General features: G+C 45.2%; 1 protein-coding gene across 4 annotated transcripts in view; it reads right to left on the reverse strand.

The window, feature by feature from the left end:
- The window catches only part of ATF7IP (activating transcription factor 7 interacting protein), a 46490-nt gene extending 21003 nt beyond the window's left edge, over nt 1-25487 (reverse strand). For 3 of the 4 annotated variants that reach the window (XM_066596221.1, XM_066596222.1, XM_066596219.1), the window contains exons 1-2: nt 25336-25487; nt 2851-4232 (exon numbers count right to left, since the gene is read on the reverse strand). In XM_066596221.1, the coding sequence (XP_066452318.1) occupies nt 2851-4225 (1375 nt within the window). In that variant the 5' untranslated portion in view covers nt 4226-4232; nt 25336-25487. Of the gene's footprint in view, nt 1-2850; nt 4233-15571; nt 15857-25335 lie in introns of those variants that run through there. The other variant, XM_066596220.1, reaches the window with a different exon arrangement.
- Nucleotides 25488-26100: the final 613 nt, after the last annotated feature.

The raw sequence follows: 26100 nt of genomic DNA on the forward strand, positions 1-26100 counted from the left end.
TCGGATTCTCTCTCAGGCTTAGGGCTCCTGCACACTTGCGATTTCTTGCGCTTTTTTTCATGCGATTGTCAATAGGACTTTGGCTGTGTCAAACTTTTTTTTAGTTGACTGCAGACACTGCTTTCCAAGTTGGAGGATGCCAGGTCAGGAGAGCACAGATCCTTCCAAAGTATTGTTATGCAACGTAGACTGCCTTAGGGCGCTTTTACATGGGATGGAATATTCCACCTGAGAGAATAAATTAAAGTTACACCAAAATTCACACATCCAACATGTTGATTTTTATGTGGAACTGAAAATGGCAGAATTCTAACAGCTATATAGTGTTCAAGTCTGCATTTTACACCTGGGGACTTGTGCGGTCTTTGACAAAAGAGGCTCTGGAACTTTGTGGAATATTCTTTCCAGTATGAAAGTGCCCTTATCGCCCTTACCCAGAAATTAACCGGGTCTTTGAATGGGATGTAACTCAAAACAAGTCACAATTGTAGATGCAAACTTTTAAACAAGCCAATCCTTTTCAAGCTGAAGATCCATCTGAAGTATTAGCAGAAGTGATGTGGAGGAGTTCCCACAGCAAATCAGACGGTTCTTACATTCAATTTCCATTGCGTATTTAAAAAGAATAAGTCACAATCTGGTTGGAAAGCTACTGCATATGCGGCTACTTCTTCCTACATGTATTGCAGTACCTTAGATATTGAAATGTCAATTGCTGTGTTAACATACTAAAAAGTTGAGATATTTAAAGTGAATGAACCACCTAGAATGTTTTATCAATCAAAACCAGATTGACACCTTTCTCATTTTTATTTTATGATTGCAGATTTAAGTTCTATTTTCTGTGCATGACTAAGAGGGCCGCCACCTCTATAGGACAGTGTTATAAAGCATATATCTAAAAGGTTAGCCAATCACACAACGGACAGGAGGGTTCTCATCGACTTCTATGGCAGAGCATTCCTGGCATGAGCAATGACCTACAGGGGACGATCAGGTGAGCTGTGGCCATCACCTACTGGGAATGGAGACTCTCGTGTTACCTTTCACTAGTAATGAGGTGAAGGCTGAAGAGTGATCTTTAAGGAATATGAGTTCACCTGTCCAGGTACAGGCACACATTACACAAGGTTCCCACAATGAAATCAGTAGGACGTTGCTGTGAAAATTTTCAGTGCATGTCAGGCATTGCATGGGTCGTACTTTCTTTGTGCTATATCTTCATATGACCGTAACTTTGTTTTTTGAGGGGAGACTAGCAGACTCCAGAGTGGATTTCCTTATGAATGGGGAAAGAACAATCCTGCATTTCTGATTGATTGCTTTGATGTCTTTCTGGATATTAGATATGCTGATGTGCCTTTTCTTTGGGCTTCACAGACCTGTCAGGTGATTTCACCTACAACTTTTTGCATATATCACACTTAAGTTAGGAGCGCTGTCTTTTCTTAAGCGTATTTTATGCTGTTATCAAGTTTTTCAGGACCACCATACTTACGATATTCCCCATGACTTGATACAGGTATACACCGCTTAAGTGTCGACTCCCTTCCTTGGGAGGGTTGCCACACCATATACAAGCTGCTATGGTTGCATGCAAGATGGTGTAATGATTATGCACCACAAGCACTTCAGACCACATGGATAAGTGCATGCTCTCCATGAAGGAGGTCATCATGGCATAAAGCACCAATTTGCTGGACTAAGGCCCTATGCGCACGGGCGGATCGGTTCCACATGCAGAATCCAGTACTGGCAGCAGCAGCGCCCACGAGTGCCTGCTTTCTTAAATCACCATCTGTACTGCAGATGGTCTGCACGACTCGCTGTCGGACATGCGCAGTACAGAGTAATTTTTTAAGCTCCTGCTTTTCCCCGTGTTAATGCTTAGCAATGACGCTAAATCTGTGAACCTTCTGCAATTGCCACAGAATGGACGTCTTTCATTAACTTGAATGGAAGCAGTCTGCGTGGAATTCATGCAAAAATGGAGCATGCTATTTTTCATCCGCGAGTGAAAACTGCAATTTGTTTCCGCTCATGTGCCTGAAGAATTGGTTTTTCATAGCATGCTATGGGCGGTATTTTCTGCAGAATCCGCTCTGGATTCCGCAATTCAAATCCGCACGTGTGCATTCACCCTTAAGGTGAAACCATGAGTCATTAGCACATATAAATCTCCCACCTGTTTAATCTCCTGTGCCGGAACTAAAGAGTATGATAAACTAAGTGATTAGAGCCTTTAGTTATTCTTTCAGCTGACAATATAGGACTAACACATTACTTATTACAGTTTTGGTCACTTGTTACCCTTGGACCTGCATGTACATCTACTTGTATAATTGTTGGCACTAACCAAACACATGTCCCCCTTCTATTATGGCCATATTCTTTTTTCATTGATTTTTAAAGCTATTCATTTATATCTGGGGTGATGTATTTGTGTGGGTTAGCATTTAGTTTACTGTATGTAAAATCATATATAGTCAAGTATAAAGCATGTTAAATGGCACGTGCAGTTTTGCTGCTGGACTCCCTTTCTTTGAATCGGCAATTAAATCTTAGCCCTCTGCTTTGGTAAAATATATTACTGCATGCACAGATCAAAGCGATTAATACCTCCAACGTTAGACTAGGTTACTGGCTTTAGTTTTTTTTTTTTAAAAAAGGCTCAGAAGAACAAGGTGAAATCTGCAGGATTGTAATTTTTTAAATATAAATCGTGAGATGGAAAATTAAAACAAAGAAAAATCCTTAAATATATATAAAAAGCCAATTTGAACAAGCTGTTATTTTAGGACACATTTCCCTTTAGTAATGAAAGAAGAAATGGTGAATTAAGAAAGTTACCTTGATCAGTTACCACGTTGTCTTTCAGAGCTGCGCTCTCACCACTGGGCTCTTCTTCATCTGAAAGTACCAAGAATGCTTCCGCTGGCAGCGTCTCGCTGGTGTTCTTAGTTGGAGAAACTGCAAGGTTTTCATTTTCTTCTTTATCAGGGACAGTTTCAAAATCTGCCTTGCTCTCTGTAAAACACTGTGCGTCTTCCACTGGTGCAAGCTTTTCAAGAATCGGTATAATCTCGTCAGTCTCCATCTCATCTGCATTTTCTATTGCAGACTCAGTCTGTATATCTGACACAGATTTATCAAAGGGAGCTTCTGCAGCCACACAAGAATTTTGCTCTAGGTTTTTCGGGTTCTGGTCAACTTCCATACTACTGCTCGATATAACCTCATCCCCAATATCATTCTGTTCTCTCTCCATCTCCTGGACCTCCATTTTACCCTCTGACCCATTTTCTGCCACATTCATATCTGGTGAAACATTTGTATCGTGCGACCCATTTAAAAGCTCTGAACTTTCCTGCTCTTCAGCAGTGTCTTCAGTTTCCGGAATATTCTGTATTGCATTGTGTAGTTCTTCATTGCTGGTGTCATTTTCCTGCTCCTTAACTAAGAGATCATCCGTGTCTGCAATATCAGCAGAATCTAAGGTTTCTAATTCAAGGGGCTCTTTAATATCACTCTTTTCTATTTCGTTCTCTGCTTTATCAATAGGACTCTCTGAAATACTGTCCATTAGGTCATTTCCTGAATCATGGCCAATGGAATCCTCCACAAGAGGTTCATCTTCCAACATACTTTTCTCCTCTAAAACACTGCAACTTTTCTCCTCATTGGGAAGGTTTGACGGAGTCTGTTCCTCTGGAAATTCAGGTTCAAGGGATTGATCCTCCAGCAACAGTTCATTTGTGTCTTCTTGTTTGACGCTGCCATGAGGAAGCATTTCTTCATGTTCTTCTTTAGTTGAACAGGTTTGGACAACAGCCTCAGTAGGCCCCACTTTATCACCATCTTTTGGACATACAGCACTTTCATTAAGTTCAAGATTAAGCGCCAGCTTTAAGTCACCAGTTTGGTTAATGTGTTTTAAGCCTTCTCTCAGGTCAGATAGTTTCACAACAGGAAACTCATGAGAATCATGATTAATATCTATAATGCCATTTACATTGTGTGTGTCCTCCATGGGCTCTTTATCATTGTTGGTATACTTTACATCCAAATTGCCATTTTCATGAATCCCATTGACCAGCTTTTGCTCTGTAGGTCTAAGCAGGTCTTCTTTAGCTTTGTGTACAGCTTCTAGTTGTTGGCGATCACTTGCTTTCATTGTTTTGCGGGCTTTAAATATTTTCTTCTGAGGTTCCTCTGCTGTGTCCATCTCAAACCTTTAAAACAAGAAATTAGGTCAAATTACTTAGCCAGCAATTACCACATATTTACAGACGTCTGCCGTGTCAGCACACTTTTGGCCCTAAAGACTATGGATACTTTTGCTCATTTTCAAAAAACTGCATTGCGTGCACTCTTAGAGGGGAACAAAATAAACTCAAGTCAAAACAGATTCCTCTTAGATGAGAGTTGTGTAAGAAAGGGGCTACAGACTGAGCCATCTGACAAATTTAGCATGGAATAGCATTTAGCACCTTGTACTGTACAATACTACATACACATTTTTTTTTAATATCTATCAAGCACTTAGAAGAAGTTGTCATAATTGAATGAAACTCTTGATTGTAATGTTGATTTAAGGGACTACAATAGGGTCATTTATTACAGAAAACAGACCCCTTTAAGGAAGCTCTAGTACCCTGTTGTACCGCCTATAGCTTGGCTACAGGATGTGATACTGGCAGACATTGAGGTATACAGGTTCTGTATGGTACCTATGGCATATCGCTTCACATTTGCTGTAACCGAGTCTCTAGGTTGTGCAAACTTGTAGGTTGTGAAAATTGGAGTCCATACATGTTCTATTGGTGATAAGTCTGGCAACCATGCAGCCACAGAAGAGTGACAATGTTGTGGGAACATTCCTGTGACCCCTTTGTGTGGGCGGCCTATTATCCTGCTGGAAAATGCTGCTTGGAAGCCGCCATGAGAGGAACACATGTGGCTGCAGGATGTCCTGAACATATCACTGAGCTGTCATTGTTCCTCGTACCACTACTAGGTATGACAGACTGTCCTATGCGATGGCACCATCACACCAGCAGTGCAGGCAGTGTGCTGCTTCACAGCAAAGGCAGACAGGATTGAGGCACTCACTGAGGTCTCAAGAAAAGATTACGGCCACCAGTGCCCAAACTACACCTGGATTCCTTGACTAAAACCTGGTTCCACTCAGTAGTAGTCCAATTTCGTTGTTCACGACACACTTCAAACACAGACGACGGTAGGTGTCAAAGGCCATACATATAATGGGTGCCATGAGAGCAAAATGTCCTTTAGCCAAGTGCCTAGAAACTGTTCCGACAGACACGGGGGCCTGCAGCGCCGCCACCTGTCTCTGCATGGCAGAAAACAGAATAGTTGGAGCTGCTCGTGCTTGGACAATCCTCTATCCTGAGCCCGGTTGCCTTGTGTGCCCTCACACATCCACTTGTCCTAAAAGTTTGGTCAGAACAGCCCAGGTGGGGGACAATTCGTAGATATGACCATCCAGCTTCTTACATCCCAATAATGCCCCACTTCTCCGACTCTGGTAACGAGGTGAAATCTCTTCTCTGGGTCGTAGAGGCATCTAATTGTCAAGTTCTACACAAGCTGAAGAGATCACTACACACAAGGAGCCTTCAAGAGCCTTTTTATAGGCCACTTTTAGGGCCTCAGGTGACAAGACCGTTTTATCTAAGTCACACAACTCTAATCACTTTCATATCTGCCCGAGATGGAACTGCATGCTGCGTTTTACAGCAAAACAACTTCTAGGTGATTTATTTTATTTGACAATGTGTCAATACATACACAAATTCATAAAGGATAAATGCTTATCAGTATAGAGAGGGGGAATCTTTAGATAAAGTAATTGACCATTTTTATTTTTTTTTCTTATGTGCAGATAAATTCTTTATTTTATTAACATTGCAAAAATGTTTTAACAAAAATTATTTTTCTTTGCAACATTTGCTAGCTTTTTTTATTAAAATTTTCTTTACATTTTTGTTCCATTTGGCTAAATTTGCTATATTTTTTTAATGAAAGCAATATATCTGTGACATTACTGCCTATCCATGTGAAACACGCAGGCATCTGCTGGAGCATACATAAGGTCCCTGTGACTAAAGACACAATTTGTTAGGCCCAGGGCTTTCATAATATCTCATTCAACGCAAGCACCCATGTCACCAGGCATGACAGACAAACCCCAGGAAGCCCCAAATGTTTGACCTAGCCTAAAAGGTGAATTGGGTGAAGGCACAAATAGGAGAGGGAACACAATCCTAGTATTCTCCCCAGGAATGTCCCCTATCCCATGTGCTCCTAGTCTCCTTTTGGTGTAAGATGGGAGAACAGATGTGCAGGACATGACGGTAAGGCCGCGTGCAGACGAGCGGAAATCCCGCCGCGGGATTTCCCGCGGGATTTCCGCCGCTGAAAGTTTGCATAGGAGTGCATTAAAATACGCACTCCTATGCAGACGGCCGCGGTTTGGCCGCGCGAAATCTCGCGCGGCAAACAAACCGCGGCATGTTCTAATTTTCTGCGGGGCACGCACTCACCTGGCCGCCGGCTCCGGTCTGCGCATGCGCCGGCTGCGCGGCAGCCGGCACATGAAAGAGCCGGGGCCGCCAGGCGCGGGTGAGTACGCGCTCGTCCCTGCAGGCGCTCGGGTCAGATCGCGCGGCGAGAATTCTCGCTGCCGGATCCGACCCGCTCGTCTGCAGGCGGCCTAAGAGGGCCATGCGTTTAGGATTAGTCAGATCTGGTTCACAGCCCTCAACACATTTCACCACATGTACATAAACTGAAAGTTATGGAGGCCGCAGAGTTAAACACTTGTAGAGCTGAAGTTAGCCAGATCACAGTATCACGTATACGGTATCACATGAAGGGCTTTACAAACCAGCTTGGAAACGCCTCAAAGACCACCTATGCCAATAGTTACATCTGTCATTTTACACAAGAACTTGAGCGCCAGCTAATGTAAAAAACATCTGAATATGACATTTGTATGTACAAGAAGGGTCGGTATAATAAAGTACTTGTGCAATTTGGCATTCTAGATAGTTGACAGTTCTCCACAGTAGTGAAACAGTCAGCAAGGCCTTATGCCGTCAGTCAAGGAAACAAAACTACTTGCAAAAGTTTCTGTAAATCCATTTTTAAGAAATAATTTCTTCAGCAGAAAGTTAGCAGCACCACGGACGGTGAAGGCACAAACCTCTGCATTTCTTCTGCAGTTAAATGAAACATTTGTTCCAAGTCCTGCAATAAATCAGTTTCAATTTTCTTCGTTCTGTAGCCACTTGCCCAAGTCTATGGCATGATGGGAAATCTGCTGTAACCTCAAGTACTAAGGAGTGGTTCCTACAAGCTGGTGTTAAGGTGTGTCACACTAATTCTATACAAGAACCGCAACATACAAAATAATATTCTATATACGGATTCTGGATGCATCTTAAAATCTAAAACTTTTTTTTAATACTAGTCCAGTTCTGAGTCACTAAAAACACGGATCTACTTCCAAACAAAATAATTTTGTACACATGTTCGTGTACCTTTCAATTTTTCATAAGGCCTAATTGGCTAAGAATATAAACTGGAATAGTAACAGGAGCTGCTTTGCTCCAGCAACATGTCAGCTCCATGAAGGTGAAAGCAGAGGATTACAGTGTGTCTTGGGGAGTATATAAATTAAAGGAGATGTCCCGCGCCGAAACGGGTTTTTTTTTTTTTAAACCCCCCCCCCGTTCGGCGCGAGACAACCCCGATGCAGGGGTTAAAAAAACCACCCGCACAGCGCTTACCTGAATCCCGGCGGTCCGGTGACTTCAATACTTACCGCTGAAGATGGCCGCCGGGATCTTCTACCTTCGTGGACCGCAGCTCTTCTGTGCGGTCCACTGCCGATTCCAGCCTCCTGATTGGCTGGAATCGGCACGTGACGGGGCGGAGCTACACGGAGCCGCTCTCTGGCACGAGCGGCTCCATAGAAGAAAGCTGAAGACCCGGACTGCGCAAGCGCGGCTAATTTGGCCATCGGAGGCCAAAAATTAGTCGGCACCATGGAGACGAGGACGCTAGCAACGGAGCAGGTAAGTATAAAACTTTTTATAACTTCTGTATGGCTCATAATTAATGCACAATGTACATTACAAAGTGCATTATTATGGCCATACAGAAGTGTATAGACCCACTTGCTGCCTCGGGACATCTCCTTTAAGCATACCGGAGAGGGAGCCCCCTGCAGCCATGGTGCCGTCAGCTCTCCCGGCAAATATCTGCACCAGCCTGTCCGATGTCAGCTGCATGAGTGTACAATCTGCATAAACTCCTCCATTGGTTTGTATGCCTACATTATGCCAGCCAATCAGGAGAGGCAGCAGACAGCTGACTGTACAGAGGAGGGGGATGGAGAAGTCTGCCCAGTAACAGTGAGACTGGGAAAGCCATGCCCGAGAGCCGACCGGGAGGTGAAGACGGAAACAGATTTGTGCCACAACGTGGTATTAGAACAAATGCTGCACGTTTTTTTGTGGTTTTATAGTATTTAACCACAAACAGCTTCAGAGTAAAAGTGGAGTCCTTTTATTCAAAGACATTTTCCTGTGAAGTACATAATCTTTAATCCACATGATTCAGTCTGCTGAAATCATTGTGGCACACCAAGACATAGTATTACGGGGTGATCGGCAGAGACACACCGGCAGGCCACTGGGCCACGACTGCTGCATGCCTGTTGGCTTTGAACTTTGCCAAGACATTATGGACTACATCACACGACACTCGTTTTAGAGGGACCCGCAGCACGCAGCAAGGATATCTGCTGCAAAGCTCCCATTGTAATAACTAAAAGGTGGAAAGCAATGCCAAATGCCCACAGCCAACAGTTGGGCATGACCAGTTTAACCCAGAACAAGAGACTTCAGCTTGTGTGGTCACAGTAAGGGAATCTGCTGATCACCGTTGGTCTAGTCAGCCCTCTCAGGGGGGCGTCATACACGGCTCAGCTGACATGCATGAGACACTGTATTGCTTTTGGGTAATAGGTGGTTATAGCTAGGAGAGCCGCAGTGGACATACAATGTTGGATTTTGGTTTCCGAAGAATTTGAACCACGATTTTGGAATTAAAGATAGTTTCTCCCATCCTCACAGATACAAACTTACTGGGTAACTTGTAGCTTTATTTTCTGAGAACATAGAATATCATCCTAGAGAGGTGCATTACTAATTAGATGTTATTATAGTGGGATATTAGCGCAGGATATGGTACTTTTGATCGGATATTCTGTACCGCATGTTCACACTTGAGTGGTTAAAAACGTCTAAGCACTTATAAACAAGCAATTATTCCTGTGATTGCGATGTAATTTTCAAGAAAATCGCATCGAGCAGATGAATCACATGTTATTTCAGTAGTAAAGATAGAAAAGAAAAAAAACACATCGTACTTGCAAGACTTACCTGCGGAGTGTGAGGTTTTCTCCCATAGAAACTAGTGGGCGATTCATGAACAGAACCCCCAAAACATGCTGCAATTTTTATATCAGACCATTGGCCAGAGAGAAATTGCTCATGCAATTTAGCCCATTAAAACTGTTCATTTCACATGCAAGTTCTATCCATATCACTTCCTTGTGTGACACAAATATAGACTAAGGAGTCTAAAGTCTTTAATGGAGGATGGAACATGATTGGCCCGACAGGTTCAGCATGTAAACTGAATGATTGGGTACTATTGTACCTTGTTACCACCGGAAGCTAGGGGCTGACAGCCTTAGCTGCAGTAGACGCCCCTTGTCACGCCCCTAGCTTCCCATTGGCTCATGGTATAGCACCAACTTTGTGTTTTTACTTGTGTCCACAATTACTGTTGTTTGAGACATGATCACACTCCACTCCATGCTTTGGTTTCCAATGAAGAACATTACCAACATATGAATTGAAGGCGTGAAATGAACTCTGGAGCAGTACCAAAATGCCCAACAAACTGCGCGGACTTTGGCGCTAATTTTTCTGCTGTGAAAATGTGCAGCAGGTTCATTACATTTGAAAAACACCACTTTAGATTTCGCACAGCTTTACCTGGGTCAGGCTTTTAGTCAGTTTATGGATTCTTTTCATTTGGGCATGCATACACAAAGGACTTTTCCACCGCAAATCTGACTGAATTTTGCCGTAATGTAGCAAAGTTTGGAGGTCTTATGATTCTTTTCCACAGCACAATTATCGTTCAGATTTCCACGCTCCCGCGGGAATTTGGGCAATCATTGTCCTACATAAACACACCTAGCGACTGAAGGAGAGTTGTTCAGTTTCTGCATGCAGACGGTGAGCTGTTCAGTATAAAACAGCAGCTGGTCACTTCTGAACTGCTTAATGTGAATGGAGGCGGGTGGAGGGAGAGTTCTCTGAGCGTTGCTGGCTCCTGTGTAACAGCATCACAGGGACAAGCTGACAGGCATCGTTTCACCCACAGCTCGTCCTATGTAAATGGGCCAATGCGTCGACTTTGCTGCAGATTTGTATCGGATTTCACCCCTCTACATTAAATGCAGAAATATAAATGGTAAAAACACAGCAGAAATCCACACTAGGCCAGTATTCCATCCACATGCTCAATACTCATCTACAGGGGGCAGTGTTGGGCCATAGTCTCTAAAATATTCACCACTTTGTAGAAGGATTTACAGTAAAACCAACTTTTGCAGATAATACAAAACTATGCAAAAGTAACATGAGGACAGAATGTGGTTTCAAGAGGATCTGGATAAGTTGGGGGCAGAAAGGTGGCAAATGAGGTTTAACACTGATAAGTGACGAGAACATTGTTCTTTACTGGTCAAGTCACATGGAATACTGGTGCCGCACACTGTACACAATACTCAGACATATCGGAGCCTGAAAATTTTTAAAAAGGCAACTAAAGTAATAAGTGGAATGAGCAGAATACAATACCCAGAGAGGCTATCAAAATTGAATTCATTAACTTTTTCTAAACTGACCTCTGATATATCTAGACATAATTAGGTCGCTGAGGGGGCGACCTAATTATGTATAGATATATCAGAGGTCAGTACAGAGACCTCTCCCATCATCTATTTATACCCAGGACTGTAACAAGGGGGCACTCTGCGTTGAGAGGAAAGAAGGTTTCTACACAACATAGAAGGGGGTTCTTCACTGTAAAAGCAGCGAGACTGGAATTTTAAATAGGCCCTTACCCCTATTATCATGCCGCAGTCAGCTGGACTATGGCATCACCCGCAGCATGCTCCATTTTTTGCGGGTTTCCCACACGGACGGCTCCCGCAGGCTTCCACTGCAGCCTATGGAAGCCGTCCGTATCCTCGGCACACCCGCAGCTTAATTTCTGCTCTGCTGCGGGAAAGCGGGTTTAAAAAAAGGGAGTGCATGGTGCATGCGCGCGGCACGCTACCGGCGTGCCGAGCATATCTGCCGGGCAGGGGGAAAGAAGATCTGGCTGTGACAGACGGGAACCCGCAGCGTCCAGACAGGTGAGTATAATCAATTTATAGGCCCCTGTCTGAGGGAAAGGAGGGACCCGCTGCGGGATTCTGTATGGAGAATCCGCGCGGGACCGAATTTCATAGTGGACATGAGGCCTAATTCTTCCGTATACACAAGTCAGTTGCACATACAGCCAGCAAACATGAGAAAAAGCCCTAAAAACAGCCTAAATGATCCAGAAGCATTCTGAGAAAACGGCAGGCTGAAAATCCTGTAATGAACATAAGAGGCTAATTTACCACTGACCTCTTAATCAAGGAGACAAGGCTCAGCTCTACTAGTCTCACTGCATGTAGGGTGGAGGGGGAGGCTCCTGCTGCAGTCAGCTGTCTTATAGTAACACATACAGCAGAGGAAGGGGAATTGCTCATTACTCAGATATGGAGAATTCTTTATAGATTTTTCAGGTTTAATTGCAATATTGTACAAAAGAGAATTACTGGGAGTTTTCTTTAACTTGTCCTTATGTGACAGCCAATGTGACAATATAAAACTGTAAATCCATTTAAGTAAAATTATGATTTTGCATTTAAAAAAAAAAAATCACTTCAGAATGCTGGCCACTAGAGGTCTCCCTTCCTTGTAGTTTGTTGTCAAGCCAAGTCTCCATGTAGTAACAGACACCAAAACTGAACACGGGAAGTGGAGGGGGTTTCTGCTTTGCCCACATATGTCTATGGAAAAAGGAGGAGGTGTTCTTACTTATGGGATGCATATGATTTTTGATCACTTAAGTTTCTTGAGAGGAGGTGGTTAAAACAACGGCTTTGCATTTACCATGTAGGATAGAAATCTTTTACTAGTTCTGACTTTTATAGAAGCAGTAATACCGATGTTTATTACATAGTTTATGTAAAAAATTGAATTCCCCCCCCCCTCATCTTTTTTTTAATCAGCTCCTTGGCCCACAACATACACTCCCTTTAACTTCCATTGTACATGTGTGGCAGATGTTGGGAGTGGTTTAAAATGCTGCAGTCTAGTAGTTAAACAATGCAGAAATTAGGGATTTAGTATTGATTTACCATATAAACTTTTTAATCTGCATTAGGACTGATTTTCTGCTGCAGTAACGCGTCAACCAGCGAAGTTGCTACATTGAACACTAGACTAGCTCGCTCATGTAATGCATTGATCTCAGGAAAAACCGGTCACTATGCTGGGGTATAGACAGATGTGGGGAGTCCAGGTGGAAGCAGGGGATCATAGATGAATGTGAAGTTACAATAAAGGGATTCCGGTTTACTGGTGACCTATTCTCAGGACCTGCCGTTCAGGATTCAGAAGTAGTTGTGCCTGCAATACTAAGCCAGGCTGCTGCGCTACGGAGCGGTTCGTTTCTGACTGATTGCACCAACACTGCGTTGGATGAGCTGATCAGCAGGGACCCCGAGCAGCAGACTCCTGCTGATTAACTAGAGTAGGACATCAATTGTAAAGTCCTAGGAAACCCCTTTAAGAAATTTATATTTTAAAAGTTATTTTTTTCAACTATTCCCCCCAAAAAATCCTTAAAGGGGAACTCCAGGCACAGACTAATATTTTAAAATCTAATGTACATCAGTAATTCTGTAATAGGCTCGCTGTACCTGCTCTAGCTACGTTCTCCATTTTCTATGTCACGTGACCCTCCGCCTGAAAGATCTCCATTTCCTCTGACAGCTTGTCTGCACTTGGTACTTCCTCCCCTGTCCATAACCAACAACTTCCTGCTGTGAGCAGTGTATGATGGGAGGACAGGAGTGGAAGTGCTGTGCTCTACTGCCCATGTACAGCAAGGAATGGTCTGTCTGCTCCAGCAAGTTCTGGCACTCAGCGCGAGGCAGGTTGGTGCTGGTAAGTTGTAGGACCTGTGAGCTGTGGGCGGAGCTACGACACTGGCCAGTAAACAAGCTCTCTGCATGCTGGGAGTTGTAGGTATCAGTCAGTTGCTGACTTTACTGTGAAAGGGTTGTATTGAAACAACAGATTGTAGGCTCCAAAGTGGCTGAGAAGGTACAGATTGCTGATACCTAGCTGTACCCCCTTGCTTTCACCATTTTCAGAATTTCCGTTTTGTGTCTGGCAAACCCATTTAAGTTACAATGGCAGTTGAGAAGTATAGCTAAAAAGGTAATTTCCAGAGATAGTTCCTACCTTTTCGACTCTGCACGGAAGCACACAATGTAAATGCCCCATGTAGACACTTCCATGGTATGAGGGGTGTTGTGAAAATACCATACATGGCGCTGCTTAGTGAGCCACCCCATTGTGACGCCCAATTTATATAGTGTGTGCTTCCTGTTGGGCCCCTAAATGTGGGCTTATAGGGGGTTGCTAGTTCACCTTCTGCCTCCCCCTCCTTTTGGAGAAAACAAAAACTACTTTTAAAAGAGCATGAAAATTAGCGCAACAAAAACTTACTTCACCGTACTTTTGTGATTACTCCCAAGGAAACCAATTGTTTACATTGGACACAAATGGGAAGGCGACTCAATCTTAACGGTGGCCAAAATCTGCCGCTAAATCACATTTATGTAGCGCATACATATTACGCAGTACTTTACATTTGGCGGTATTTGAAGCCAGGACCCCAGCGCTGCAAGGTAACAGTAGATGATCATCATCATCGGGATCTGCCAACATTCTGGACCTTGTACCGGTCCTAGCGATCAAGGATCTGCCGCTGTCGGGAACAGTCTCCAGTCCCTACTGTAACAAGCACGCTCAATAGAGCCAAGCAGGCATTGTTAAGAGCAGGCCGAGGCAGATACACATTACATAGCAGTCCGTTTGCGTGTTCTGCCATCAGTCAGCCCCATCTGCCTGATTAAATGCACACTTCATCTCAGACTGCCTCCACAGAGAGAAGGTGGACAAATATCTCATGTCTATGGTCATTACAGGCCTTCCATGAAGATTCTGAACCTTATTGCAAGTTTACATGGACAGTTAATACCTTTCTTCGTTTTTTTGATTGACAGGAAAAGAAAAACAAGCAGTCACCAGTTCTAGGTGCAGCTTGATTCTCAAGTAGGGTAATCAAATTGGGCATGACAAAACTTTCCTGAATGCACCCCCATTGCATTTATGAGCTGAATTTGAAACACTGAGCAGGCAAATTCTCTATAATACGCTATTAGTGACCAGGTTATTGCATAGTGGGGTGCACTGACTGATACCGGCATCAATACGTGATGGGAACAGGGGCTGGGGATTTTATTAAATACAAAATTCCACATAAACACTATTCTTGTCAATTTAATGAAAAGTGGAGCATACCTTTAATAAAATGTTACCTATCCCTAAAAAGATTCAATACTGATGGCAACAAGCAGCTCAAGCAGAAAACAAACTTATGGGATTGCTTTACAAAAAGAAGAACACACAAGATAAGGAACACTAGTCTCATGGAGAAGAGATGCAAAGTTATAGCGATACAGAAATTATAGGATTTCTTTTAATTATCTGTCATTGACAATTGTCTGGGTCAAAACTTATCTGGATTTTAACAAGGAAAATGAATAGGAACAATACAAGGTGTAAACACTAGAGAGTGCTGCGACTACCAACAAGAAGGGACAGGAGCAAACAGGGGGAAAGTTATTATAGTGATTGCTGCAAATATCACCAACACATTACTTAAATCACTACAATACAAAATTATGGTCCACAACAGGTTATGTGGGCAGCGAGGTGACAATAGCTATCCGCACAAGAGAGCTCCGTCCAGCATGAAGGGGGTATAAAAAGTATTAGCATCTCAAAATAGAGACGTGAAACCACCTGATGCCAAACTAATTTTTGCAGTTTTACAAGTTCATGCACACAAATCTATAAACACAGTGGCACCGAGTCCCCTGTGGGTGGCGCTTTGGCAGAATTACATCTCATTCAAGAGGCTTGCCACTCCCCCAAATATATTAATCACCTTCAATCTCTGTCTGGACACCAACCTTGCAGCTTTAAGAAAAGTGTCAGTTTTAGCAGCAGCATCATAAAAGGAGTACATGCAGAATTACATCATAAAATGCCAAAATAAACAGCCTTACCTGGCAAAATTACGCCCGCAAAGCAATCTTCCCCTCTTTGGACACACCGCCAGTCGCACCCCAACATGTATTTACTATCACGCAAACTATACATTTACAAAAAAAATTATATATATGTATATAAAGGAAGAAATACAATCATGTTATATGTTACACTAATAAAAAGACTGATCCACAGTGGCATGTAAGAACTGCCTACATAAAATGCTAAATCAATAGCAAAAAAGAAGAAAAAGAGCAAAGTAAAAGCTGTAGAAGAGTGAGACAGATCATGTAGTTACTATGGTCTGGACTCTTTGTACTGCTTTTCTGTGCTTGCCAACTAAGAGTACTGCAGCAAATGTGTGCAGCGAGGCCCCTCCCCCACCACACAGCAGCACCAGCAGACCCGACTAATCCCTCACAGAGAGATACAGGATCAAGGCAGGAGCCAGCACTCTTCTTCCTGTGCTGGCCAATAAAAACCTCAAGCTAAATAAAAAGTGACCTATGGGAATATACAAGACAAAAACCTGAAATCTACATCAGAGCACCAATCTACAAGTTCCATGAACAGCAGAAATCAATTTACTGTTATGATGACTGGAAGATTAAATAAACACTGCAAGACAGCAGAGTAGCTTCCAGTAGGCACTGCAGGAGGAGCATGCAGCATCAAGTCCTATGCCTTCATATCAGTACCTTCTGTTGCCTCCTTAATGCAAACAGGTCACAGGATCCAAAGTACAAAAATGGCAAACATTGAAAAAAAAATGTATATTTCTCTTATAAAATTTACGAATACATAAAACAAAGACATAAAAATAAGTTTGTTCCTATTAAGTTTTAAAACTTTATGCAGGCATTTCTTAGCTTCATCAGTTTCTGTCCATCTAGTAGAACCTCCTAGCACCCCTCGATTTATATCCAACTTACAGACTCTCCCCGACATCAAATCTGCATAGCTCTGCTGCAGCAGCTTGGCTAGATCAGTGAAAAGCTTGACAGATCTAGGCCATAGGAAACAATGGACAGGACCTCATCTATTAACTTCTATGGGAGTGTGTTCTGTGCAGGGAGGGGGGAGGTAGATAAGATGTGACATTTATTGTGAAGGGAGGATCCTGTCTTATCTATATAGAAGCATCACCTTCCAGTCTTATCCTGTCTGCAATGATACAGAAACTTCAAAGTTTTCACCACAAAATAGATAGCCTATTAGCGGTCTGTGTGAGACCTGCAGGACTTCAGGATTTTATATAGACCAGGACATTGAAAATTTAAAAAAAAAAAGTTTAAAAAGGGAGTTTTCTAAGCAATTTCTTTTATACAGTTTTGGCCTCCCCAAACCCAAAACTATATATATTATATCTATATATCTATATCTATCTCAGCACCGGACAGCCATTTCAGCGACATGGCTGTCAACTGACAGGTTGATTTCACCCTACCAGCAAGCTTGGCGACGTCCCATAAACCTGTCTTGTGGGCTTCTAATGAAGAGCCCAGGAAGCAGATTTGGGGGATCACTACCAGCCTCCCATTAGCTGAAGTGGTCAAAGGACCACTGCCCATGCTGTAAACAGGACCGATGCAGCACACAGAAGAAGAATGTTTTACACACACCTTGTCCCCACCACCACTGCCACCAGTGTTAAGTGTCAGAAAACCCTTTTAATGTAAAACTTGTATCAGAAAATGACCTATTGTATAAAACATTCCCTTTAAAGAGGACCTGTCAGTTCTACTTACATCTTAGTAAAACCTTGTAGTCCACATGACAGCAGGACGACGGAGGACGTGTCCCAGCACGACCAAACTTGATTGGACTGTGTCTGCGTTCGAACAAGCCCCAATGACCAAGGTGAATGGTAATAACCAAATGTCAATATATTCACACATTTTCAGGAAGAACAAAGGAACAGCACAATGCAGAGTTCTAAAGATTTTCCAGAGCATATATTTTCAGGGCAATGCAAAGGATTATTAAAACAGACACGTCAGGAGACCTGACTGTTCCTGTAACAAGGGCAGCCGATACACCCCTACCTTCACCTTCAAGAATGCCCTTAACAGCAAGGGCAGTGTTCTTATTTCCTCCCTCTGCAGTGGCCAGAGTTGGTACTGCAGGCCAAGCCCTATTCACTTTAATAGTACTGTAGTTGTAACCCAGGCCACTTCACATTGTATGGAGCTGTCTGCTTCCTGCAGCAAAAACAAGTAGGAAAAGCCCTTTAACCTCAGGTTCACCATTACAACAAACCATTTTTCCTTTCATCTAGGATCCCTTTGTTGTACCATTACAGCCCTCAGTGTCAGGAAGCAGTGTAATTTCTTCCTGTAGGACAGCCGACCCCTCAGCACCCCTCAGCGAACCTCCAAGGGCCATTTCTCTTTCAGGTCATCAGTCACATCACTGTGGTGATCAGAATAAAGGTACTTATACTGCCATAATAAAACAGAGAAATGAAAAACCAGTTGTCAACTGTTAATTACAGGACCCAGCGGCACTGACTGAGCCCGTTGACTACGAGGGGTTACGTCATTTTACTGGAAAAAATAAAGCTGCATGTGGCACTATTTTCTGGCATTTATGATGGAACGCCTGGAGACAGAAGTGTTAACAGAACACCGACAGACCCCTATGATCAGCTGATCTCTGCAGTCCCAGGACTAACAGGAGGGAGAGACAAAGGACTGTAGTCAGGTAGTTTCACGTCATGGGGGGTAAGGACTGAAGCTGGGCAGAGGAACAAGAGGATGGCAGGACTAAGACCAAGTAAGGAGGCACAGCTGATGAACATTCACTGATATGTCTGGGTGGATAACGCCAAAGTTTGTAATGGCTTTAACAGAACCTAATCAGTTCGGAGGCAGAGATCTAATGATCGCCAGAGAAGATCATCACTTACAATCACTTTGTACAATCGTGTCTTCTGTGGCCAGCTCTCCCGAAGATCTTCCTTCTGCATTACATTTATGAACAGTTTGCTATAATGACGTTACAGAATATTCCAGAAGACTGAGGTGGTAATGTTTACAGCATGGTCTTGTTTTAGTAATCTAGGCAGTGTGAAGAACAGCACCTACTAGGGTGAGCCTGTAGCCACATAATGAAGCCTGCACAGAAGACACGGACTCCTCTAGGCAGATCTATTGCAGCGGAGCTCTACTGCTCATGACTGGATCTGGTGCTTGCTAACAGCAGCTCTTTTGTGTCTTGTGAGGTGACTCACTGGAAAATTACAGCTCCACCTCCTGCATTCCAGCCACCCTTCCCCCAATGTTTGTCGTTAGCAGGAGCTCTGCCTGGGTTTCACAGAGAACAGGATCCCAAACACCCTTGCAGTGCTGTTCCTGCAACAGACCTTTCTGCATGCACAAAAGGCACAGCTGCAGCAAGCCACAAATCAACAAGGTTTCTTACAAGGTCACAGCAATGGCAGACAGAAGGAAACATTAAACTGCTTCAAATTACAAACTGGCTGCTGCAAGAGCAAATTAATGCAGAGCGCAAAATAAGGACAAAAAGCAGCAAATTTTTCAAAAGAACTAGAAATGCAGCAAGAATAGAAGTTATCTAAATTAGTGCTGTTACAGTCATCCTTTGTCTAAACTAAATAAGGGGCGCTCTAATAGCTATATCAGGGGTCAGAACAGAGATCTCTCCCACCAGCTATTATACCCAGGACTGTGGCAGTAACAAGGGGGCGCTCTCTATGTCTAGAGGAAAGAAGGTTTCTACACCGACATAGGAGGTTCTTTACTGTAAGAGCAGTGAAATTATGGAATTCTCCTGAGGACATGGTGATGGCAAATTCATTAAAAGAGTACAAGAGGGGCCTGGATGGCTCTCGAGTGTTACAATATTACCTATGTCACTGATTACTTCAGAAGGTTTGGTGATTCAGGGATTATTCCGATTGCCAGATTAGAGCCAGGAAAGCCCAAAGAATAAGAAAAAGTGGCTTCTACTGCATTGTGGTTTTTGCCTTCCTCTGGATAACATTTGCTGCTAATAGGCTGAGCTAGATAGACATCTGACTTTCAGCCTCACATACCATGTTCTATTTCAATTGTTTTGCACAAGTTGATGTAAACAAAAACAAATTTATCAATGTTTGACACCTATTTTAATATGTTTCAAAGACTAGATCAAGGGGCAGGACATAAGTAGTGCCAGGTGAGCACCTTGTGACACTGTTTGGCATAAAGTATTTATGTAGATATACACCAGTCAGGAGGTGATGTGAACATGTTTGGCATTCAATTTTGGAGGCAAATAATCACCCAACTGTGGGTGTAATGACACGTACTAACATCAGAGATCTATGATGCCGTTAGTTCATGTAATAAGACCTGCGTCTGGCCAAGGACTTGTGGCCAAAATCTAAACTAATCGGCCAAAGGCGGCTTTCACATGTGCGTATTTTTTAGTATTCCATCTGTTTTTTTTCTGTCAATAATACAAAGTGAATCTTAATCTAGTCACAAAATGGGGATGTTAGAATATATATTATGTAATGAGGCCAACTCCATCTTTATAGGAAAAGCTACAGATATTTTCTATAAAGTGGCTTCTAGATCCGGGCGGAGCCTCGCACAGCTGCTTTAGATGTTTATCTAGAGGACACAGCCATTGATAAGAAACGATTGACGCCATAGCGTGTTCGAATAGCAAAAATAAGATGACAAAGCAGAACGAACGTTCTATAAACATGTTTTTGTAAAATCGATGTGTACTTCTCTATTATTGGCCGGGTATATGGGCGCACCCTTTGATTTAGACTTCTAAAGGCCTTATGTAGCAAGAAGGCAGCCCAGCAATACCGAGCAGTAACACTGACAATATGCTGATGCACTTTTTATCTGCAATAGGTCAGTATTATGAACATTTACCAATATGCTGTGGATTCAGCTCTTATAGACTGCAGTTTGAGCTACTCAGCAACTACATTACTATAGACTACATTTTTCTAGAAGACGATTGTACAAGTGAAAATATTTGACACTTATGGTCCTTTCACCCAGGATGCCCAAGAGCCGTCCCAGCGATAGATGCTCCTGCGTTTTTATACAGGAGCGAGGACCACTTTGTGAGTGGAGGCGGAGCTTCTCAGATGAACTGCGTCTTTAAAACAGGCCGGTCGTCTGATTTCTACATCTGCAGAAGATGATCGATTTATCGTTCTTCGTTCAATCGTTGCAGCAATTACACTGATCGATCATCTTCAGAGTATATAAGTCTATGGGGAGGGCAGAGGATGAGGAAGGAGATGAAGGGAGACAGAAATACAAAGAGGTTGCTGCAGCTTCTAGTAAGTGTTTTATGGTCTCACAGTATGGCCGTTGCCTCAGAGCTTGATGGGTAGAAAGATTGCAACAAGATCCACATTTCTTTGTGTGCGCAGTGTATGCGAGACATCACGGCAGCTAGTCTTCACCCTCCTACAGCCAAGTTTAGGAGAAGCTGGCAATTAGAAACTGAACCCACAGAAGGATAAAACTGCTAAACACACAAGATGCAAGTCATAGAATGTCCGAGAAGTGGTTATTCCTCAAGTACAAAGACATAACTAACTAAACTTTTAGAGATAAGTTACACTTTTCAAGTGTACCTGAGTTTTCAAGAGGTTTTATAAAATAAAACAGGTTCTCCTTCCCTCCTCTTTTGCTGCTGTTTGCACCCCCATTTTGCTTTTCAGGTAGGCTTCCACACTCTGCTGTCTTGCTGTTTCTACTATCATACAGAGTGCATTTTGCCAATAGTTCACTGTCCTGTACTTCCTTTCCCTCACTTCCTGTGCTGCGTCGAATGAGCAGGGAGGCAATATCTGAATACCTGCCCCAGGACTATTCAGAGACACAATATAATGTATAGACATGTGCTGTAACAGCAGGAGAGGCAGATTGTACAGATTGCAGACATTGTGTCCGCAGATCTTTCAGTCTGTGAAGATGCCCCCGCCCCCCTTCACCTCAGATCAGATTTACAGTGGTAAAACAACAAAAGGTCTAAGTATATTACAAATTGATACATGAGCATACGTTGTGTAAAAAAATACTGCCCCTTTAACAATTCTTACCAATCTCTTGTTGCCCCATTCACCAGTGTTTTTCCCTCTCTCTCTTTACCCCACTTGAGAAGTACTGCAGCTGTGTACACTTTTTGTCTAAGAGCTTGTACACCCACATTCTGCATTCATGAAGTGGTTAAATTTGTGTGTCACCCCTCCCCGCATTATAGGGCTGGGACTAAAAGGAAACTTTGTAGCACAACTTTCCAATTTTAACCCCTTGGCACCACAGGACAAATGAACGATATAATTTATGCTGTATGATTAATGTTAAAATATAAAAGGCAAAAATTGGGGTTTTCTTCCTGCCCTCCAAAAATTAAAGTTTTGCAATACATTTGTACCCCCCAAAAACGGTACCAATAAAAACTAGTTGCCACACAAACAATAAGCGCTCATATAGCCATGTCAACAGAAAAATACCACAGGGCTTCCCAAAGTTGAAACCTTATTCCTGTCCTCTGACGCTCCTGCTCAGCATTTATAGCATGGAGCACTGCGAGCCGCCTGCTGATCTATGTGGAGGAGCAGCAATGGTCAGGCTCCATCGTACTCCCATCAGTAGACTAGCGAAGCCTGATGTCTAACCCTGGGCATACTTTGTAGATGGCTGTTGGCCAGCAGCTCTCTGACCAGGTCCCATGGGTGCATGGCCAACTGCTACTAAACACCTCTGGCAGCAGCTTACATCCCCAAGCACAAGAGGAAGATGCCAGGTAGCCACGTAATACAATACTGCCGTGGCCACAAGTGTTCCCATGGTGATAACAGCCGACTAGTCACCAGACATTTCAGCCGCAAGACTCATAGCAAACAGCCGTTTACCAAAAGGGCCGTCCCGTCTAGCACTCAGTTGGCATTGAAGATATTAAGTATTTGAGAGTTCGTCGTTCTCGTTTCCTCATTTAGTGTTGGTTCTCTGACTCTAGGGCACAAAAATTGGTCTCAAATCAGTAGTCACTTCAGCCCCTCAGCGTTAAAGGGGGACAGGATCTACTAGCCAAAGGGGGCAATCAGCAGAGAATCTAGTTACCATGGAGACCGCCCGTAACACGCTGGATATTTTGTTCTGCACGGAGACAACATACCGCCAGAAGTGTCCGGAAAAGGCTGGTGTCTCCGACGGGATGAGACGGCACACAGCAGAGCTCCGGGCGTCCCCGGGGAGTCGGCAAGCCATCTTACGTGATGAAGACTGGTCACACCTGGTTTTACCAGACACTCCTTTAGGTGGCCGATACATTTCTTTGGTATTTCAAAGCCCTATATGAACCTCCGAGCGTGGGACGACGGCCACTAGCTGAACTGTATGTGAGGATGGAAAGTGGGAGATATTCGGACAGACTTAATCTTCTATTTTTTTAGTGCACATAAAAAGCCTGTTATGGCTCCTGTTATGGCTCCAACTCCTGCTAGTGCAGAGACGTCATGCCCCCATAATGCTCTGCGGTCGTGCGCAAGCGTATGGCCCATAAGGGATGCTGCACTGAACACAAGCAGGCACTACCATTGAAAATACAGCAGGACTCTGTCTTTATGGGGATCACATGGCCCGCCCTACAGCCCCCGCACATAACCAAAGGGCACACCCTACACACCACCACTGCATCCATCAACGTATGGCCCTCTGTACGGCAGCCCCCGCACATACCAGCCACAGGGCACCCCCTACAGCACTGGCCCTTACACAGTCCCCATACGACAGCAGGATACAGAACAGGAAGGGCAGTCGGGGGGCGTGGATGGTGGTTTTTGGCATCTGCCATTTCCGCTATGCTTGTGTACACAAAGCCTTATTTAACCCTCCACGCATCAGAAACGAGCGGCATTGGGATACTAGAGTAGATGAGAACCAGTAATGCTGGGCCTGCCAGCTGGGTGCCTGTATATGGGGCACTGCCAGCCCGCTGCCCACATGCAGCCTTACTCAGCTAATGCTGAATCCTTAGCGTCTGTGGGCCGTCCGTGGAGAGCGCAGACGCTTCTGCCATCACTTCACTCGTTTCCACGTTACATTTTATACGCGACGTCCCATCAACGGCAGTTTGTGTGAATGGCGGCCGTCGGGGGAGAGAGGACGTATGCGGAGGAGTGCGGTCACACCGTACATGGCGGCCGTCGGGGGAGAGAGGACGTATGCGGAGGAGTGCGGTCACACCGTACATGGCGGCCGTCGGGGGAGAGAGGACGTATGCGGAGGAGTGCGGTCACACCGTACATGGCGGCCGTCGGGGGAGAGAGGACATATGCGGAGGAGTGCGGTCACACCGTACATGGCGGCCGTCGGGGGAGAGAGGACGTATGCGGAGGAGTGCGGTCACACCGTACATGGCGGCCGTCGGGGGAGAGAGGACATATGCGGAGGAGTGCGGTCACACCGTACATGGCGGCCGTCGGAGAGCAGGGACGTATGCGGAGGAGTGCGGTCACACCGTACATGGCGGCCGTCGGGGGAGAGAGGACATATGCGGAGGAGTGCGGTCACACCGTACATGGCGGCCGTCGGGGGAGAGAGGACGTATGCGGAGGAGTGCGGTCACACCGTACATGGCGGCCGTCGGGGGAGAGAGGACATATGCGGAGGAGTGCGGTCACACCGTACATGGCGGCCGTCGGAGAGCAGGGACGTATGCGGAGGAGTGCGGTCATACCGTAGATGGCGGCCGTCGGAGGAGAGCGGGGACGTATGCGGAGGAGTGCGGTCACACCGTAGATGGCGGCGGTCAGAGAGTGAGAACGTGTGCGGCCAAAGCGTACATGGAGGAAGCGCCGAGATGTGAATCCAACCTCTTGGCAAAAAGGCAATATTGCCCAATGCCTCGGTGACATCCGACGGCCCTGCGGGGTCATGTGGTGCGGGCCGGGGCTGCGCCGCTCTGTACTCAGTGTGCGCTGACTGATCCCCCCCCACAGCAATGAGAGCACAGGGTGTCATGGCCGCCCCGCGGTATATTGTATAACAGATAATCACACGTCCCCTCAGGGCGCAGGAAAAAGATAAATAAAACTTAGGTTTTAAAAATATTGGCCGTTTTCCGCAGCCATAAGGGTCCGGTTACTACAGCGCGCTCCTACCGCGGGGGAAACGGCAGAGGAGAAACCAACAGGATTACTGTCATTTTTTGTTTTTGCAGTGAAGAATGATTTACATAAGAGGCTGAAGCAGCGCCGGCGCCAACAGAAGCCGCACGCCATCCGGGAATATAAACCGCCTTCACGCGGCATCAAGGTGGCAATAAGCGGCTTCTGGGGGGCAGGAGTCAGACTGTATCGGTTTGCAGGAACAAGATGGCGGCACAGATGCCTCCTGCCCCCTCAGACGACCAGCACTCACCAGCAGCGCCGGCTGGACTCACTATCTAATGGGGAAGGAGAGCAGTGCAGCCCCGTCCTGAAGGGGTTAACGCCTCCGAGCAGCCGCCGCTGTGACCTCCGTGAGGAGAGCGGTCCGCCCTCAGCAGGACGCGCCCGGGACGGAGGACAACACCGCCCACCTGCAGGACCGGCGCTCGGACGCCGCGACTGCCGGCTGCACTCAGCGGCGGAGGCTAAGCTCCTCCTACCTCCTGTGCAGGGCGGGGGCGAGGCGCACCATTTTCCTCAGAGCATAGGCGCCATTTTGGGTTCCCGAGATAACACCCGACAGCGGAGCTCGTCTATCGCGACATGCTCGACCGAAACGGCGCCGTGAAGGAAGCAGCAGGTTACCTTCGTGAGAGGAGTCTGTCCGCGCCGCCGCGTGTGAAGCAGTCACCCGGGACGCCTTCACCTGCTGCACCTCACACCGCCGCTTCCCGCAAGTCCTCCTCCCTCGGCGCCTCCAGCTCCGACATTCAAAACTCTAACGCCGATCGCTCCGCCCCCTTATAAAACCTCACGTGATCGGTCGTTATGCAAATGAGCTCTTAAACCTCCGCTGCCCCATTGGCTGTAAATAACCCCCCCGACTTGTGCGCCCTGCCAATCCGGCGCCGCGTGTACCGGCAGGCGCGGGGACTGTAGGGCCAGCAGTTAGGCGCTCCGCCTCGTCACGTGACCCTCGCAGATGGCGGGACGAGCTGCCGGATGATGTGTGGCTGTCTGAGAGCTGCCCAGTGCTGCCAGCAGCCACATCCATGCTTAGAGTCCCATTCCCTTATGCTTGGGTGATGGCGCCTGTTTGGGCTGTTTTATGGTGATTTGTGACCTGGCCAGTATTTAGCGTGCAGTAATCCCTGGAATAGCTCCGATGCACGCTGTAGCGCTGCACGTAGCGCCAACCTCCCATCTGCGCCTTCAGGCGTTTTACTTTATTTTATTTTTCCCCTAAAATAATGTTTTTCTGAATGTATAATTCTCTGACATGGTTGTGTATATTTAGTGGTCACCCAGCTTTCCCAGGGACAGGCGCTGGGGAGCGTCCGCCGCACCGACGTCACATCCTAACTTGGCAGGTCCTCCATCCATCAGTCTAGGAGAGAAGGGTGACGACGG

This window comes from Eleutherodactylus coqui, chromosome 3, assembly GCF_035609145.1.
Source record: "Eleutherodactylus coqui strain aEleCoq1 chromosome 3, aEleCoq1.hap1, whole genome shotgun sequence".
Classification (NCBI taxonomy): domain Eukaryota; kingdom Metazoa; phylum Chordata; class Amphibia; order Anura; family Eleutherodactylidae; genus Eleutherodactylus; species Eleutherodactylus coqui.